The 18114-nt window shown below is 46.9% G+C and overlaps 2 protein-coding genes across 4 annotated transcripts in view; both read left to right on the plus strand.

Annotated features, from left to right (window-relative positions):
- The first annotated feature begins 629 nt into the window (after positions 1-629).
- col1a1a (collagen, type I, alpha 1a) overlaps positions 630-18114 on the plus strand; it is a 31852-nt gene continuing 14367 nt past the window's right edge. The window contains exons 1-21 of one of the 3 annotated variants that reach the window (XM_070449183.1): positions 630-846; positions 3233-3424; positions 3946-3968; positions 4220-4255; positions 5389-5481; positions 6164-6235; positions 6786-6830; positions 7322-7375; positions 7918-7971; positions 8154-8207; positions 8405-8458; positions 8720-8773; positions 8876-8920; positions 9071-9124; positions 9714-9758; positions 9899-9952; positions 10447-10545; positions 10671-10715; positions 10891-10989; positions 11150-11203; positions 11400-11507. In XM_070449183.1, the coding sequence (XP_070305284.1) occupies positions 765-846; positions 3233-3424; positions 3946-3968; positions 4220-4255; positions 5389-5481; positions 6164-6235; positions 6786-6830; positions 7322-7375; positions 7918-7971; positions 8154-8207; positions 8405-8458; positions 8720-8773; positions 8876-8920; positions 9071-9124; positions 9714-9758; positions 9899-9952; positions 10447-10545; positions 10671-10715; positions 10891-10989; positions 11150-11203; positions 11400-11507 (1416 nt within the window). In that variant the 5' untranslated portion in view covers positions 630-764. The remainder of the gene's footprint in view (positions 847-3232; positions 3425-3945; positions 3969-4219; positions 4256-5388; positions 5482-6163; positions 6236-6785; positions 6831-7321; positions 7376-7917; positions 7972-8153; positions 8208-8404; positions 8459-8719; positions 8774-8875; positions 8921-9070; positions 9125-9713; positions 9759-9898; positions 9953-10446; positions 10546-10670; positions 10716-10890; positions 10990-11149; positions 11204-11399; positions 11508-18114) is intronic. The other 2 variants (XM_070449184.1, XM_070449185.1) reach the window with 2 other exon arrangements.
- Positions 15069-18101, plus strand: LOC139029388 (uncharacterized). Its single transcript, XM_070449188.1, has 9 exons — positions 15069-15153; positions 15482-15535; positions 15759-15866; positions 16266-16319; positions 16452-16505; positions 16880-17041; positions 17227-17334; positions 17631-17792; positions 17989-18101. The coding sequence occupies exons 3-9, from the start codon at positions 15766-15768 to the stop codon at positions 18098-18100; spliced, it is 753 nt and encodes a 250-aa protein (XP_070305289.1). The 5' UTR covers positions 15069-15153; positions 15482-15535; positions 15759-15765; the 3' UTR covers position 18101.

An 18114-nucleotide genomic window follows, 5' to 3' on the forward strand; every position in this document is an offset into this window, starting at 1 on the left:
CGTTTCCGATAGCTACATTTCGATCAGAAATATCCTAGGCCCAGACACAGATGTACAGGCCTGCTAAGCAACAGCCAGTCCATCCTCACAGAATAATAAAATTGCAACGAAACCACAGCTCCTGAGGGAACAGTGCATGCCCAATGTCGTGTCCACGTTGATGTGGCACCTTTTACTCGTGAAAGTAAGACTGTGCTACAACTGCAAAGCATTCAATATTGACAACAAAATAACATCTGCCTGGAAACACACAAGCGGGGTAAGGAACATCATTTAAGTCCCTTTCCTGTGCACAGCTCGTTTCTATTTAATTGCAACCCTGTAGAATTTACCGACAGTGAGCTAGCTATCCGGGCCCTCCTCGCCAATAGACTTTTGGAGATGCCATGGCCTGTCGTCTGTCTATGCCGGGATAGGGGATGTTTTTTTTTTTTTTACAAAACCTCCACCTTTTCTACAAAGATCAAGTTTCCTGAGACTTTAAGGTGAAAAATGTGCCTACGACACCCCCTTTGCACTGATGGAAGGAGGGACTTTTGTTGTATGAACATGAGCATGCTGGAGATTTCTGGTGTGGCCAGCACCTCCCCAAAAGTTTGGAATATAAAAGGCAGGGCAAAAAGTTTCTTTAGGCAGTAGGGACTTTTCTGCGGGGTCTGGATTGGAAATACAGAGGACCGGACCCTACTTGTATGATTGGAGTCTAACGGAAAAAAATAACTTCCCCCCTCGCCTCAAAGAGTCTACATGTCTAATATTTAGACATGTTCAGCTTTGTGGATATTCGGTTAGCGCTGTTGCTCAGCGCAACAGTGCTTTTGGCAAGAGGACAAGGCGAGGACGATCGTAAGTGTCTCTTTTTAGTCTCTCCTTGCCTCTGGTGTCTATTGTCTTAACGAAGTTGATATGGAAAGACGGGGTGAAGGAGAACGGTGGTTTGGTGATGATTGAGCCATTCAGATACATGTCCATATTAGGATACATTTCTGTTCATTATCTGTGGTAAATGTTTATTGTCTGGTCAACAGTTTTTTTTGTGGGATTCATAAGGATAGCCTACCTCTTGCAGCTTGTGGGTGTATGTGCATCATTGCTTGTGGGCCTTCTCACGCTTGATTGCGCGTGCCTTTGGAACGAGTTGGTACAGGTTCCAAGGCTTTCCCTTCCACTCGTTATTTGATGCCCTGGAGGTACATTTTAACAGCTGGAAATATGTGAACGCATGTAAGGGATAGAGGGGAAGGCTACAAGGCATGCCAACTCTCTGCCCATTGGGTTGGGTGGAAAGGTGGAATTGAATGGGCCTATATGGCCCAACAGTCTGGAAATAAAGGGTAAAGTTATTCAGTTGGTTATGGAGCAATAATTCGTAGCCTGAGGCTAAATGTCAGCAATGTAGAAAAGGAACAGGGTCATTCCTGAACGATGGTAATCTTGAACCTCGAGTTTTTCGAAATGGAATATATCCTAGTATACAGTCATTCATCACAGGTAGGCTATATTTTTTTACTTTTGTGGAAAGAATACAGTGACCTACACGTTGAAGGAGAGGGCAAAGCATCATCATGCGCAACTTCCTTTGAATAGTTTCAAGCTCAGTTATTTGGCATAGGTAGCTGCTTACAAAAAGTGTATTCAAAATAGAGATAAAGTATAAGAACCTAAATGATTTACCTATAGACAAACTACATGATCCGTTTTAAGTTATTGGATGTATGGCGTCACCCTACACTTGAGTATAGGGTTTCTAGTTGCATCTGGGGCGTACAGATGTGCAAATTCGCTCTACGGCCCTGTACCGCCACCATGTGGTTCTGAAATGCAACTCCACCAACATTTAAATGTTTTCGATGCGCCCCCTACCATCCCCTTTTCATTTTTTAAATAATTGAAAACACATTCAGACTTCGGAAACTTTCCACTGAGGTATAAACTCTGGTGGTTGCCAAACCGATAGTTTTCCGTTATTTCAGCAGCGTTTGGAGGACAGCATTGACGACGTGGACCTTTTCCACTGACTGTTTCGCCCGCTACAGTCAAATTGTAGCAGCGCCTGTGGACCAACATTGTTGGTTTGGACACAGGTAGTCGGGCCCACGGTTAATCGAAGACCACAAATTCGCCATCAATACAATATAATATAATATTGGCTATTTAGGCCTAGTTCGAGCGCTAGCTGGGCTTACTTTGGGAATGCAATGTCTGGTTGCATATCCAACAATAAATAAACAAGCTCAAAACTACTTTTCAGAGGTAATCAAGCCTGATGACTATACTACAAAGCCGGATCAATTACTTAGCCATCTAACTTTAATAAAATAAACAAATACTTATTATTTTCTTAATGATGCAGAAAATCAATAAGTTATTTCAGAATTTTTAGGCAAGTTATCCGGGTAACTAATTGATCCGACTTTGTAGTATACCCCCTCAGGGCTTACTATTTTGCGGGTGGGTATAATTTGTCGAACGTTATAACAGGAATCTGTTCCAAAAACGTCGTCATGTACAAGGATGCCAAAAGACAACGCATACAAAGTAGCATGATCAATTCACTTAGCTAACTAGCTGCCGAATAGGCATCAACTCACCATGTAGCTTATTCTTAATGTTTGTCCATAGGCTACCAGAGTGAGGACAGACATTTTTCAGAATAAACGTACTGAGTGAAAACGTTGTTTGTTGGCAATCTTGTTATTTACGAAGTTTTTGTAACATATTCCTGTTGGAACGTACCACAAATTATACCCACCCCTATTTTACATTTCAACAATATTTTTCAACATAAATGTTGGAAATATACCTTACTTTAATCGTTTTCCAGGCCTTCTGTCCTGTTGTTCATTCCAATCAAGGCATTACAAATACATTTGTCATTTAGCACAGCGTTTCTTAACTCCAGTCCTTGAGTACCACCGATAGCACACATTTCTGTTGTTGCCGCTGACAAACTCACCCGAATGAACTTGATGAGGGCTTAATGATTCATGTTAGTTGACAAGTTGAATCAAATGAGCTTGTGTGGGGCTACAACAAAAAGGTGTACTGTGGGGGTAATCAAGGACTGGAGTTAGGAAACGATTTAGCAGACACTTATCCAGAGCGATTTGGTGAGTACATACATTTTCGTATGCATCACCTGGTCAAAGCGTCATCACATGGGCATCCGTGCCTTCTAGGTCGACATTGGAGGCAAGCGTTCTAAACCATTTCATCTCTGCATCTTTCTCAGGCACCGCCGGCAGCTGTACGTTGGACGGCCAATTCTACAACGACAGAGATGTCTGGAAACCCGAGCCATGCCAGATCTGCGTGTGCGACAGCGGCACCGTCATGTGCGACGAAGTTATCTGCGAGGACACATCGGACTGCCCCAATCCAGTGATCCCCCACGACGAATGCTGCCCCATCTGCCCCGATGACGGTACGCCGATTTCCTCCCGACGCAACGAGGTTTACGTTACAGGCGCAGGCACTCTCAGAATCAGTTTTGACAAGTTTTTCGAGGCCTCAAAGGGACTGTTCGGCTTTTACTTTTAAGGGGTTGGACAGCATTTTATGGATGGCCAACGAGGAATTAACTTGGATTTACCTTTTATTCTAATCACACCAGTCATTTTTTCCCCCTTTCCTCCGAAATGGGATGGGATACTATTCAGTGCTTCAGGCACATATAATGCGCATGTCCAGTCTGGTGCCACTGCCACCTCCTAACTACCCTTGGCCTTCCTTTCAACTTTGACCAAGTCTCAAATTGGGCATTTGTGTACACTTTCATTAGGCCTAGTTCAGACATTGTAGGCCCCTAGTAATTCTAAATCTAATAACATAGGCTTTATGTACAATTTTAAATGCACCCTACAAATATTTAATTTGTTTACTGTTCAGACCATTTCAGATATTTCACATTTGAATCTAATTGTTGTTTTTCTGTTGCTACCATAGGCTTCCAGGAGCCAAAGGTTGAGGTAAATATGATATAATGATCCTTGTTGTTATTAACTATTAGATAAGGCTATTATAATTAGATTTGCTATTATTGTTAACGTTTAAAGTGTACTTTACATGTATTTTTTTGATTGTTGATTCATTATAAACACATCATTGCAACAAAACTATTTTTTTATCTTGCACTGTAAAACTAGTAAGGCCATAGCACAATAAGAACCACGTGTTAAATTACAACCATAACCTAATGCTGCTATTTCCCCATCAATAGGGACCCCAGGGTGATCGTGGAGCCAAGGGAGAGCCAGTACGTTTCACTTCCTTATTGCTTTGTATTCACTTCCTGGGGGCCAAAACCTAACAAACAGGAGATTCATGCAAAACCTATATCCTCCATTGATAGAGGTGTGTGGACGTTAAAGGTTTGCACCTATATCCCAAGTTAGGATTTGGCCCTTATGTTCTGGTGTCTTTTTGTACTTGTGTGCCTCTTGTCTCAGTTTTAAAGGACAGGCCTAGCATCTTGCACATATCACTCATAATGACTGTTGTACTAACTCGTAATACTCATAGCAGAGTTTTGGCCTATAAGATATTAGCTATTAGTAGATTCTGTTTTTATGTTGGTAATGTCTGACATGAGGTTCGATTATAATCGAAGGCAATGGATAAACATGTACATCCAGAGTCTTTTGGAGTTTACTAGTGGAGCTAGTTGGCTCGACCAGTCGACCACTATCTTCATTATTTAAATCTCAATTCATGTTTTTCAATGGGTATACATGTTTTACTTCATCCAAGCCCAACCTGTCTAGATACCCATTTGGTGACTAGTATTTTGAGATATGTGTGGATTTGCATATGCAGATATATTGTGCATTTATTGAACACGAAATACAATTTCTTATCTTGAATAGTTCTACTCCATTTCAAATTAATTTGAAGAATAATGTGGTTCTCACAATATCTGCGACAGTGACTGGTTGGCCCTAACCAAATACTTGAAGTGGGCACAGTGTAGGGTTACAATCTTTATGATTTAAGGTACTTGGGATTGTCTTGTAAGTGAGACCACGCGTGTAATTTTATCTCCGATCAGATGAATGGACAGACTGACAGACAGACAGACTGGTAGATACTCATACAGTTGGATGAACAAATAGCTTGATGTATGAAAGGACAGGTAGATAGCTCGACTAATGTAAAAGTCATCTGAAGGTATTACAGATGTGACCCATCAATTTCCTTCTATTATACTAGGGGCCTATATGCCTGGAGTTCACCCCAAACCCTAGGCCTACGTTAGCTTTCCCCTTGTCACTCTTCACTGATGCCTTATCTCCCATAGATAATAACGAAGCCCTTTTCTATATTCAATGACTACTACGTCTCTGTGATAGTTCATCCCTAACCAGCTTCTCTCTCTCGTCTCTCCTGCAGGGACCTGCTGGTTTCCCCGGCAACAACGGTATTCCCGGCCAGCCCGGCCTTCCTGGACCCCCAGGCCCCCCTGGACCCCCTGGTCTTGGCGGAGTAAGTATCTCAGGCCAAGATGGACGCTTAGCCTACTTAGCACTGACTCAGAGTCAGCTTTGACCCAGGTTAAAAGGTTATGCGTTATACAGAGGAAACTGATCCTAGATCAGAGATTAGGGGCAGCTTCTGTTGGGGGTTAGTAGCTTAGATTTAAAGAAATGGGAGAAAGTAGCTAAATCTGATAGCTGGGTGGAGAACATACCAACACCCTCTTATGATGGCACATATCTTAACCTCACTGATCTCCTTATAGTCTGGACAGGCTCCAAATACAGTGTTTGCACAGTGAATACAACAGGAACTATTGTGCTAGTCTATTCAGAATGGAAATCTCCAAGTCACAATGATAAACCTCCCAAAAGAGTAGAGGCAAGAGCACGGGAGGTGTGACGCTAAGCTATTCTGGTTAGAGTGCAGTGCAGTCTGTATTTCAGCACCAGGGCAGGTGGACAGCGCCCAGCCAGGAGTGGGCAGCTAGGAAACGCCAGAGAGGTAGTCACCCTGTGGATATGTAATGGATATGAACAGATCTCTCATTGATATGGACAGGCCTAGTGCCTTGCATTCTCTAGCCATGTTTAGGCCCATCCATATACTGTATGTCGAGATCACTGTACTATTCTCATGATTCCCAATACTGACTGACTGTAACACATCTCTACCTTGTGTCTCCCTATAGAACTTCTCCCCTCAGATGTCTGGTGGTTTTGATGAGAAGAGCGGCGGTGGCATGTCCATGCCCGGCCCCATGGTACGGGCATACAACTACACAGAGCCTGTTGGCCTAGTAGCATCACTCACTCATGGTATCCGTTTTGTGTATAGACACTACCAAAAAACTATGGCCATGAGAGACTTTTTCTCAGCAGAAGTCCTGCAAATTGGCCTCTGTGGTACTCCATATGTCACGACAAATACTATCCCATAAAAAATATATATATATTTTTATGTCTTACGGTACTTCCATATTCCATAAACGACTAGCACCACGCAGTACATGTTTGAGATATCTGCATAACCTTTGACTCTTCCTACTTTGTCACTTCAAGAATAGCATCACTTCCCCTGTTACCACTGTGTAGATGCCTTGAAAGGTTACTGATACCACGGCTCTAATATCTCTCATCATGGTGCGACTGTTGGGCATTAGAATGTATACTTTTGGGAGGACTTTAACCCTCGCCCACCCAACCTTTGGTTGATCCTTTGGTCAGTTGGCTCCTTCTCAAAGATATATTCTAATGGGAAGACTGTGATTGGTCAATCATTTACTGATCGTTTCTTTTCCTTTTGATTGACAGGGCCCCATGGGTCCCCGTGGTCCCCCTGGACCTCCTGGCTCAAGTGTAAGTATCCCTTCCCTTTGTGTTCTAGCTGTTTAAGTGACATATGTCACGTAGGGGAAGAGATCTCGGGTCAAAGGTCCAAAAAGAGGTCAGTTTATGACTAGGTGAATTGCATGATGGGAGTTGAAGTTGAGTTGTTTAATTGTAGGTGTGTTTTTTTTAAGCATATATGGCTGTATGTTAACTTAGTTTAATTTGATAGGTTCCTGACCATTTCTATTTAGTATCTGTTAAGTTCTTGTCATTTTATTTCCATTTTAGTAAGCTGCTAGTCTGTCATTGGCTTTACATAGTTGACTATTTGTATTGCTTTTTGTCCTCCTTTCTTTTTTTTTAAACATTCAGTTTCAGTCTTCGATAACTATAATGACCGTGGGAATGTTTTACCCACAGGACTTATTGCCCATTGTCAACAAAACTAAACAACGTTGTTTTTTTGTTGGACGAATGAACATCAAAGTCTGACATGATCTCTTTGTCTCCCCCTACAGGGACCTCAGGGTTTCACTGGCCCCCCTGGTGAGCCTGGTGAGGCTGGTTCTTCTGTGAGTATCTCGTTCCGGGAATATTCCAGAAAATGATACCCCACCATCTCAACATCACCTCAGTATCTGAATCCCTCATAAACACACACTTTGAGCTAAATTCTACGCCATATTCTGCAGGGCAATACAATGCCAAAAAGCTGAAAAATAGCTCAACATACAATAACTACGCTTAAAAAACAACTTCCAAACAACCTCCAGAATACTAAACCACCCATTACCTGCTGCATAGTTCTTGCTCTATCCTGATGCTTGGAATGGAGTCAACTAAGGTCACAGGGTCACCAATGTATGTTAATGTACCCCCCCCCCCACACACACACAACACAGACCCCCATCACCACCTTCCAATAGTATTTTGATTTAACTACCTATTAGGTAATCAAGTTTCTAGATGAATGACAAATGATCCTAGATTATTTCCATCACTGACAAATTGTAATGATATTTCTCATATCAAGATAACTCTCTCTCACACACACACACACACACACACACACACACATACACAGCCTTCTCACCCAGTGGTTTATRTCTTACAGGGTCCCATGGGRCCCCGTGGTCCTGCTGGTCCCCCTGGCAAGAACGGAGATGATGTAAGTCACCAAGATATCCATAATTAAAATCGACCATTTACCATCTATGTCCCAGGACAATTTCTGGGTAAGATAWTCATAAAGGGGATGGATTTGGAMCATCATTTATTCCTCACCTTGTCTCCTCCTCTCCATCCCACTCCTTCCTTCCTTCCTTCCTACCCTCCTCTACTCCCATCCAGGGTGAGTCTGGCAAGCCTGGTCGCCCCGGTGAGCGTGGAGCTTCCGGCCCACAGGTGAGTCGCAATGTCATTCAAATGTCACTCCATACTCCGTCCATACACTCACTCTAGAACATTAGTCTCAAGCAATAGCACCTAATAGTCAGACACCATGAGACATCTCATATACTTCAAGGAATATTAAGCCATCAACTGCACTGATAACATGTTCCGTTATCTTTTTTTCTCTTTCTCTTTCTCTCTCTCTCCAGGGAGCTCGTGGATTCCCCGGAACCCCCGGCCTTCCCGGCATCAAGGGACACAGAGTGAGTCACCACACCCCCAAACTGTCTTGGTAGAGGTTACTCTCCAGAACAGATCCAGGATCCCCTAAACGTCCCTATGCCTAACCTTAATCATGAAGGGGATGCACGCTAAACTGATCTTGGACCAGTGTCTGGCGGCAACATCAGCCTATACTTCCCAAATAGCAGCAATACAATCTGCCCTGTTTTCCTCTCGTCTAATATTGTCCTCCATCTCTCTCTCTCTCTCTCCTCTCTATCTCTCTCTACTTCCTTCTCTAGGGATTCAGCGGTCTGGATGGAGCTAAGGGAGAGTCTGGCCCTGCTGGACCCAAGGTGAGACCCCTTCTCCTCCATCTCTCCTACTAATGTTGAAATCACACATAATTCCCCTCTCTCGTCCCCCATTCACTGACCTGTCCGTTTGTCCTTCCTCAGGGAGAGGGTGGTGCATCCGGTGAGAACGGAGCCCCTGGAGCCATGGTGAGTCCCACCTTCCATTTTGTCAACAGTCCTACACGAGAAAATGAGTGCAGAGAAGATCACGCTCGTTTTTAGCATTCCGCAATACGGTAGCAATGTGAATGGCAGCCATGATTACTTACCGTGCCAATATCTGTCCCTCTCTTTTAGGGACCCCGTGGTCTGCCTGGTGAGAGAGGTCGTTCTGGTCCCAACGGAGCTGCTGTAAGTCAACCCCAAAACCACCCCCTGTAACCAGTGGTGGAACAAGTACCCAATTGTCAGACTTGAGTAAAAGTCAAGATACTTTAAAGTATTTTGACTTCAGTACTTTACACCACCCCCTGTAACCATAAACAAGGGGTGCACTATCACCGTCACAACACAGTTGCAAGAGACACTATTCCTGTAGCTCAAGGGTCATCACGTCTCCCAAGCGTTTTGCATATTTCAGATGTTTTACTGGTCAGTCCAGGGCTAATTTGTTGGAAACAACCATTCTTACTCTCAATCTACAAAAGACCTCACAACCTGATTTACTTGAATGTCTTATATTTGTGGGACATAAGCCTTGTACTGCCTTGTATACTGGCCTCAGTAGGAAGCCATATTTCACGTGTTCTTACAATTCAGTATATCAGTTATTTAGTTTTACAGTGTCATGTTGGATTCTGACATTGAAGGGTCAGCCATTTTGTTGGTTTACAATTTATGTTTATAGTTCAGCCATATTGGAATTGGACTCTGAAGGGTGATAGCTAGTTGCATCTGACCCTGTTGTGTCTCTCTCTCTTTGTGTCTTTCTCTCCTGCAGGGTGCTCGTGGTAACGATGGTGCTGCTGGTGCTGCTGGTCCTCCTGTAAGTACTAACGGCAGCTATCTATTCACACATAAACAGTACACAACCATCAACAGAAACACAAGCACACTTATGCAGTATTCATCATTTAGACTGTAACTCATTCCTCTCTCTCTCCCTCTTGTTTTCTTGTATTCTAGGGCCCCACTGGCCCCGCTGGTGCCTCTGGTTTCCCCGGTGGCCCTGGAGCCAAGGTAAGATGTCAACTTGCACCTATCCATGTTCACACACCTGTATACCATCTTCCTGTCTATCCTCCACCCTCGACCCTCACCTCTAGCTCTTTCCCAGGGGGCAGTATTTGGAGAGGTAGATGAGATAAAAAAACATATGAACAGCTGTTGGGTTGGTGCTTATCTGAAGGATGACTATGAGAAGAAAGAACCCTCTGACTCAGGACAGTCTTGATGTTGCTGTTATGTCTTCATGGACAGGGGTAATGTGGGGTCAGAGGTCACATTGATTTATATGGGGTCATGATGTGGACATCATTTAATTGAACGGCAGCATAGTACAGTACTACCATAAGGAAGTACTAGGGAGTAGGGTAGTACAGTACTAGTACAGTAGTACTTAACTTGGTAGCAGTAGTACTACTAGAGTAGTACTTATGTAGGGTAGTACTTAGGGTAGTACTAGTATAATATTAGTTCCAGGTTCTTGCCCTGACCTATCTTCACCCCAACAGGGAGAGGTTGGTGCCCAGGGAGCTCGTGGTGGCGAGGGACCCCAGGGATCCCGTGGAGAGGCTGGTAACCCCGGACCCGCTGGCGCTGCAGGCCTTGCTGTGAGTCTCAGCTTTAGAAACCTCTAGTGAAATGCACCTCTGGACTGTGTTGGAGACTTTAAGTGAAATGTGCTATCCTTGTGAGAGACGTTCCCCTCTAACCCGTTGGTTTGTGTCTCTTGTAGGGAAACAACGGTGCTGATGGAAGCCCCGGTACCAAGGGTGCCCCTGTAAGTATACACCTCACCCCACTCCTCAGTGAACTAACCCTTTTAGTTGTCATTGGTTTGTCTTGGTATTTGTTAGTTCAACTTTGGAAATAACCAATATTGTTGTCACTGACTGGTCACTCAGTGATGATGAATCCAGGAAGTATAATGATTGTCTCTCTGCTGCCTCCTCCAGGGTTCTTCTGGTATTGCTGGCGCTCCTGGCTTCCCTGGACCCCGTGGACCCCCCGGACCCCAGGGTGCTGGTGGAGCTCCCGGACCCAAGGGTAACACTGTAAGTCCAGCTCTCTCTGACTTCCATCACTAGATATTGTACAAAAAAATTAAAATAAATATATGTTATCTTAATTTATATTGATGTTGTAACTTGGTCAGAATGCACAGACCATTGAGTGTGGATTCTGATAATGATGTTTGTTATTTCTTCAACCTAGGGTGAGGTTGGTGCTAATGGAGCCAAGGGAGAGGCTGGCGCTAAGGGAGAGTCTGTAAGTACACCTTTTGACTTCCTCTTTGGTCAAATACAATCCACCAAGTCGCCCGTAGCACGTACTCTGTCCGCACATGCTCAGTCAGCAGTCCGTATGTGTCTGAACTCCACCACTGTGTACTGATCCACATCTCAGCACAATGCCTTGCCACCCTCCATTTCTCTGACCTTCATCTCGTTTCTCCATTACCCAGGGCCCCGCTGGAGTCCAGGGACCCGCCGGCCCTGCTGGTGAGGAAGGCAAGAGAGGAGGCCGTGGTGAGCCCGGTGCTGCTGGTGCCCGTGGAGCCCCCGGCGAGCGCGTAAGTACCCCAGATAGTCACAGTGTCCCCTCTTCATCATACTGTTCTCCTGTCCTTTACATGTAGGTGTCCCCCCCTTCCCCTTCTCTTTAGGAGAGAGAGAGGAGGAAAGTATGCTATAATAATGGAACTAGCCCGGCGTTAGAATCTGTTGACCAATATCTCAATTTGACTGTCCTCCTATCTCCTACTTTTAGAATACCCCCCCCCCCCCCCCCCACCTCACCAAACTGTGTTGTAGTCCTCCAAATCCACAATACTCTTGCTCCACTGTTTTCCTATTGCGTTACTGCCTCATACCCATCAAAATGATATAATTTGAACCATCCAATATAATGCTTTAAATCAACTATAGGAACTGGGTCAGTAGGAGAGTGCTATACAAGAACTTGGACATTTGTCTTTTTTTACATTGCTTACTTCCTCACAGCACAGCTAGTATTGGCACACGCATACACAACGATGACATCTATACCACTATTCCATCACATAAGCATTCATAAGTCAATGTGATTATTTACCTCTTTTTGGAACCAATGGCTAGCTCGTAACCTAATTTGGCCACCAGAGGGCTGTGATTGCTGAGCAGTAATGTTACTGAATGGTTGTGTTCTGGTACTGAGGTAGCAGGAATGTTGTGGTACTGACGGAGTAACAGACGGTGTTGTGGTATTGACCTGTGATGTGTTTGTTGCCCCCTACAGGGTGGCCCTGGAAGCCGTGGTTTCCCTGGTTCTGATGGAGCTTCTGGCCCCAAGGTGACTACACACACATACACATATACCTGGAACAGACACACATACACATATACCTGGAACAGACACACACACACACATGTTCAAATGTATATACCACAGTGCACCTCCAAACGTTGCTACATGCTATGGCCACTAGCTAAGTACAGCAAACTCCTCTCTCCACCCTTCTCTTTCCATCTCTCTCTCTCTCTCTCTCTCTCTCTCTCTCTCTCTCTCTCTCTCTCTCTCCCTCCATAATAGGGTGGCCCTGGCGAGCGTGGTGGTGCCGGAGTTGCTGGAGCTAAGGGTAACACTGGTGAGCCTGGCCGCAACGGCGAGCCTGGTATGCCTGGATCCAAGGTGAGTTAGACAGGGGACTGGTCTCAGATCCCAGGACATTTGTTCAACTCTATCATTGTTGGATAATTATTCAACAACTAATAGATACTATCAAAATGAAACCCACATATTCATGTTAATATGGCATGTCAAGATGTGTATGCTGCCTATGTTATGTGCCTGACCTTTGCCCTCTCACCTTTGCCCCCCCCCCCCATCTCTAGGGTATGACTGGTAGCCCTGGCAGCCCTGGTCCCGATGGCAAGACTGGCCCCTCTGTAAGTTCCTCAGCTACAGATACACCTGACTCTCACGACACCAATTCAACGACACTGAAAGACACTGATGCAGATGGAGACCTATGGCTACTTCCACCGATTATCACTGTGGTCACTGACTCTCTGCCCTCTCCTGTGACAGGGTAACGGTGGTCAAGATGGTCGCCCCGGACCTCCCGGCCCCGTTGGAGCCAGAGGCCAGCCCGGAGTCATGGGATTCCCTGGACCTAAGGGAGCCGGAGTGAGTAACCCTTCTCTCTCGCGCTGCTCTTATTCGGGCAAAATCATTATCGGGCTAATTCGAGAAATGAGATCTGAAATTGACAGGTAACCCAATGTATACAGTGGAGGCTGTTGAGGGGAGGAAGGCTTCTAATAATGGGGGTGGAATGGGACTCAATGGAATGGTATCAAACACATGTGGTTGATACCCTTCCATTGACTCCATTCCAGCCATTCCTGTGAGCCGTTCTCACCTCAGCCGCCTTCACTACAATGTATGACATGGTTGTCCATAGCCTAAAACCTAGGTTTCAGTGTACAGAATTGCTCTCTGATGGGAAATGAGCTAATGGGTATTTGTCTTCCCCTGTAGGGTGAGGGTGGCAAGCCTGGTGAGAGAGGAGTCATGGGACCCGGTGGTGCTGTTGGCGCTCCCGGCAAAGATGGTGATGTTGGTGCTCCTGGTGCCCCCGGTGTTGCCGTAAGTGCACTTCCAGCATCCCACAATGCTCCACTCCCATTCTCCCCAAAGCTTTGAGGACAACGCTCTTCAGCATTACCCGCACTGCGTCACACTTGCACACAAACGAACACTATCTCTAATACAAGCCAGCATGGAATCTCCTAGGAGACTGCAAAACCACTCCGTTTGTTTTTCCTTACATGATATGGGGGTAACCCCGTCCACTACAAAGGTGTAGCACCCACCATTATGCCGGTCACACTGATTTTCCTAACCGACTCTTCTCCTTCTCAGGGACCTTCTGGAGAACGAGGCGAGCAGGGAGCCGGTGGCCCCTCTGGATTCCAGGTACAGCACTGAACTATGGGAAATGATCAGCACCTGACCGATCGCAGACCTTCCTCCTACTTCAGGACCTCTGACCCTTGCCTCACCTGTCTCTCACTTGTTTCTTTGTATAACAGGGACTTCCAGGACCCCAAGGTGCTATTGGTGAGACTGGCAAGCCCGGAGAGCAGGTAAGAATACTACAGGACTACAGCACCTTTGGTGTTGTCACTCACTGCCCCGTGCCTTGTCCTTGCTACTCATCACTACACGGCACTTGACTTCCTGTCAAGATTTGGGACTCGACGCAGCTGAACATTGAGCATCACAAATGCAGATCTCAAATCTCTAGTCGTAATCTCTAATATCTTCTCCTCTCTCTCTCTCTCTCTAGGGTCTTCCCGGTGAGGGTGGTGCCCCTGGCTCTGCTGGATCCAGAGTGAGTATCCCAGAATAATAATGACATCACTTCCTGGGTGATGGACTGCCACAGCTACACTGTGGCCTAGCGACTTAGCCAAGCAAGACAACGGCTAACAGCTGAAGCAGCAACAGCCTAGCGCCCAGCTGACCGAGGCTAAAGACATTAGCATTCGAATGCGTCGAATAGCATCCTTCACCTTATATACACGTGATGCTCCAGAACCAAAGCTGACGCCCTCTCTTCTCTCCGTACCCCAGGGTGACAGAGGTTTCCCCGGTGAGCGCGGTGGCCCCGGCCCATCTGGACCCGCTGGTGCCCGTGGCTCTCCAGGCTCTGCTGGTAACGATGGTGCTAAGGGAGAGGCTGGTGCTGCAGGTGCCCCCGGTGGCCAGGGACCCCCTGGCCTGCAGGGAATGCCCGGAGAGCGTGGTGCTGGTGGTCTGCCAGGCCTGAAGGGAGACAGAGTGAGTACCGGTGCCACCCTTCACTTATCATCCTCCATGCCTAAATGCATGTTCATCAGTGGGCCTTGACTTCATACTTCTGTGGCACTCGGTGGCATACCCTCCATCCATCCAAACGTACACTTGCATTACAGTGGACTTGACTGAGTCCAAAAAAGCTCTCATCCGTCTCTGTAATCTGCATAACCCACAACTTACAGTACTAATTCAGCTACTCTTGTGTTTGACAGGGTGACCAAGGAGTCAAGGGTGTTGATGGCGCCGGTGGTAAGGATGGCGTCCGTGGTATGACTGGCCCCATCGGACCCAACGGCCCTGCTGGCTCTCCTGGTGACAAGGGAGAGACTGGCGCTCCTGGACCTGGTGGACCTTCTGGTGCCCGTGGTGCACCTGTGAGTACCTCAGTCCCACCCGGTTACCACCTCACCACAGACATGACACAAAGACCTAAAAACATAGCTCCCCATGCATCCACACCACAGGCATCTCTCTGTGGGTGTTAGTCTTGAAGCTTCAAATGGAGACCGCGTCGACACAATGCACGAAGAAAAGCTCAAATGGTGCCTGAACGTACTGAGCACCAAAGCAAGCAGTAAAGAATGACACTTAAGTAGAAATGAAGGTGTATAGAGGAAAGAACTGACCCACACTCATATGATGCTAGTCCCTGACCTTTAACACACTCCTGACCTGACTAACCCTAACCTTCTCCTCTCCCAGGGTGAGCGTGGTGAGTCTGGTGCCCCTGGACCCGCTGGATTCGCTGGGCCTCCTGTAAGTACACACACACACACACCTCTTTACCTGTCCTCAATTCACACAGAAATCAGTTGCCAGTTAAAACGGACATCAGCTGTCAATCAAGATGATGACTCGCAACATCTTGCACACTACGACGATTCTAAATGGAGTTCATTGACATTAAATGAGACAGGCTTGTCTTACCAAAGCATCCGGTCTAGATGAACCTCCACACTTCTTCTCTCTTCTCCTTCAGGGTGGAGATGGTCAGCCTGGTGCTAAGGGAGAGGCTGGAGATAACGGTGCCAAGGGTGACGGTGGTGCCCAGGGACCCGCTGGACCTACTGGAGCCCCTGGACCTCAGGTATAACACGTGGGACTGACCACTGGGTACCCACCCTGACCCATCTTAAATGGTCCTCTGTAGCTCAATTGGTAGAGCATGGCAGTTGCAACGCCAGGCTAGTGGGTTCGATTCCCGGGATGACCCATATGTCAAATGTATGCACGCATGACTGTAAGTCGCTTTAGCTTAAAGCATCTCCAAAATGGCATATACTGTCATATTATTATTATTATACAGTTCTTTATTGATATGCCGTAAAGTCATTACACAAATGAATGGCACGAGCATAGCCCTACAATGGTAATATCAGCGACTTCAGCTGTGTTGTTATATTGGTCTACCCGCTAAGACCACCGTATCACAGAGATGTTTGTATTGCTCCTGCTTACTGACTGAAGCACTGCTGTATCCACACAGGGTCCCGCTGGAAACACCGGAGCTAAGGGCGCACGTGGTTCTGCTGGTCCCCCTGTAAGTAGCTGTGTATCTCATCCTCCCAACATCTCCCGTCTGTCTGACCGTAAAAGATGGCGTTTGTAAAGTAGTATCATGCTTCCCAATCTGATACACTAGGTTGACCAGTGCCTCTCTTTCTCTCCGTAGGGTGCCACTGGTTTCCCCGGTGCTGCTGGCAGAGTTGGACCTCCCGGCCCATCTGTAAGTACTTCTATCTCTACCACCATTCCATTCACACTGCACCATCCTCCATCGGTGTACCAGTCAATACCCTGGCTGTGGCCATAGGTTCCAGATTTAACCATGGCCTAACACTAAGCAAGCAAACGGCTCGATAATAGCTTAAAACAGCAATCCCACAATGCAACAGCACAACTATCAGTACAGCATATTATTGTGCAACCAACCCGAGACATAACGGCATTGCCTGATGCCCAAACAAGCAATCTAGCTAGGCGTTAGCTTAGCATTTAGCTGATCACAATACTGTCATTGATAACAGCCAATGATACTGGTGTATTCGGGTCAACCTCAGCCTCATCTCATACTTAACCATCCTCTCCTCTTTCTGTCAGGGCAACAACGGACCCCCCGGACCCGCAGGCCCTGGTGGAAAGGAAGGACAGAAGGGTAACCGTGGTGAGACTGGCCCCGCCGGTCGTCCTGGTGAGCTCGGCGCTGCCGGACCCCCTGGCGCCCAGGGAGAGAAGGGACAGCCTGGTGGAGATGGTCCCAATGTAAGTACCCCTTTTTTGGGGGGCCGTCACCCTAACAAAGTAACACTCTGACCCCTACACTGACAAGAGAGAACAATATGAATACTCCTTATGGATTGCACCTGTAACACACGCCGCTGGAGTTTAGATCTGACGCTTTAGAAAAGGGACACCTCGATGACCTGTTCTCTCTTTCTCTCCTACAGGGACCCTCTGGAACTCCCGGACCTCAGGGTATTGGTGGACAGCGTGGTATTGTTGGTCTGCCCGGACAGAGAGGCGAGCGCGGTTTCCCCGGCCTCGCCGGACAACTGGTCAGTGCTGTAGACAGCTAGTTATAGAACTTAAATGCCGTTAGGCTTTTGCATAGAAGACACAGTTCATGGTGGATATCCCTAGTTTTTCAATGAGGCAGTGATTGGATAGTCTGCAAGCCTGCCGCGATGATGCTAAAGGCCCTCTGTGCTATCTCTGCCAAGATGGCAGCCGACAAGTGCAGCGCTCTTGCAGTAGCTTATTCATACAGTTGATTCGTCATTGCTCTGCTTCAGTAGTGGTTCCTCTCGTGTTGTGGTTGAGGTCTAACCCGGTTCTCTGTTTCCTGCTTTAGGGAGAGCCTGGCAAGCAGGGACCTGGTGGCCCCTCTGGTGAGCGTGGACCTCCCGGACCCATGGGACCCCCTGGACTGGCTGGAGCACCTGGCGAGTCTGGTCGCGAGGGAACTCCTGGTAACGAGGGATCTTCTGGTCGCGATGGTGCTGCTGGACCCAAGGTGAGAGCTATGCTCATACACATGACCTCAAGACAAATTCAACCCTTCACTTTGGGAACCCGCCTGTTTGGTATACTGTAGACAATCTACACCGGGCACCATTACACGACTACTTGCATGGCTGAAATAGGCATCACATACTGCAACGTATTGGGATCTCTTGACCCGTCTCTGTTCCTCTCTGTCCTGCCTATAGGGAGAGCGTGGTGAGTCTGGTGCTGCCGGTGCTTCCGGTGCCCCCGGACCCCCTGGCGCCCCTGGAACCGTCGGCCCTGCTGGAAAGTCTGGTGACCGTGGAGAGTCTGTAAGTGTCCAGATCCTC

The sequence above is a fragment of the Salvelinus sp. IW2-2015 genome, linkage group LG20, assembly GCF_002910315.2.
Source record: "Salvelinus sp. IW2-2015 linkage group LG20, ASM291031v2, whole genome shotgun sequence".
Taxonomy (NCBI): domain Eukaryota; kingdom Metazoa; phylum Chordata; class Actinopteri; order Salmoniformes; family Salmonidae; genus Salvelinus; species Salvelinus sp. IW2-2015.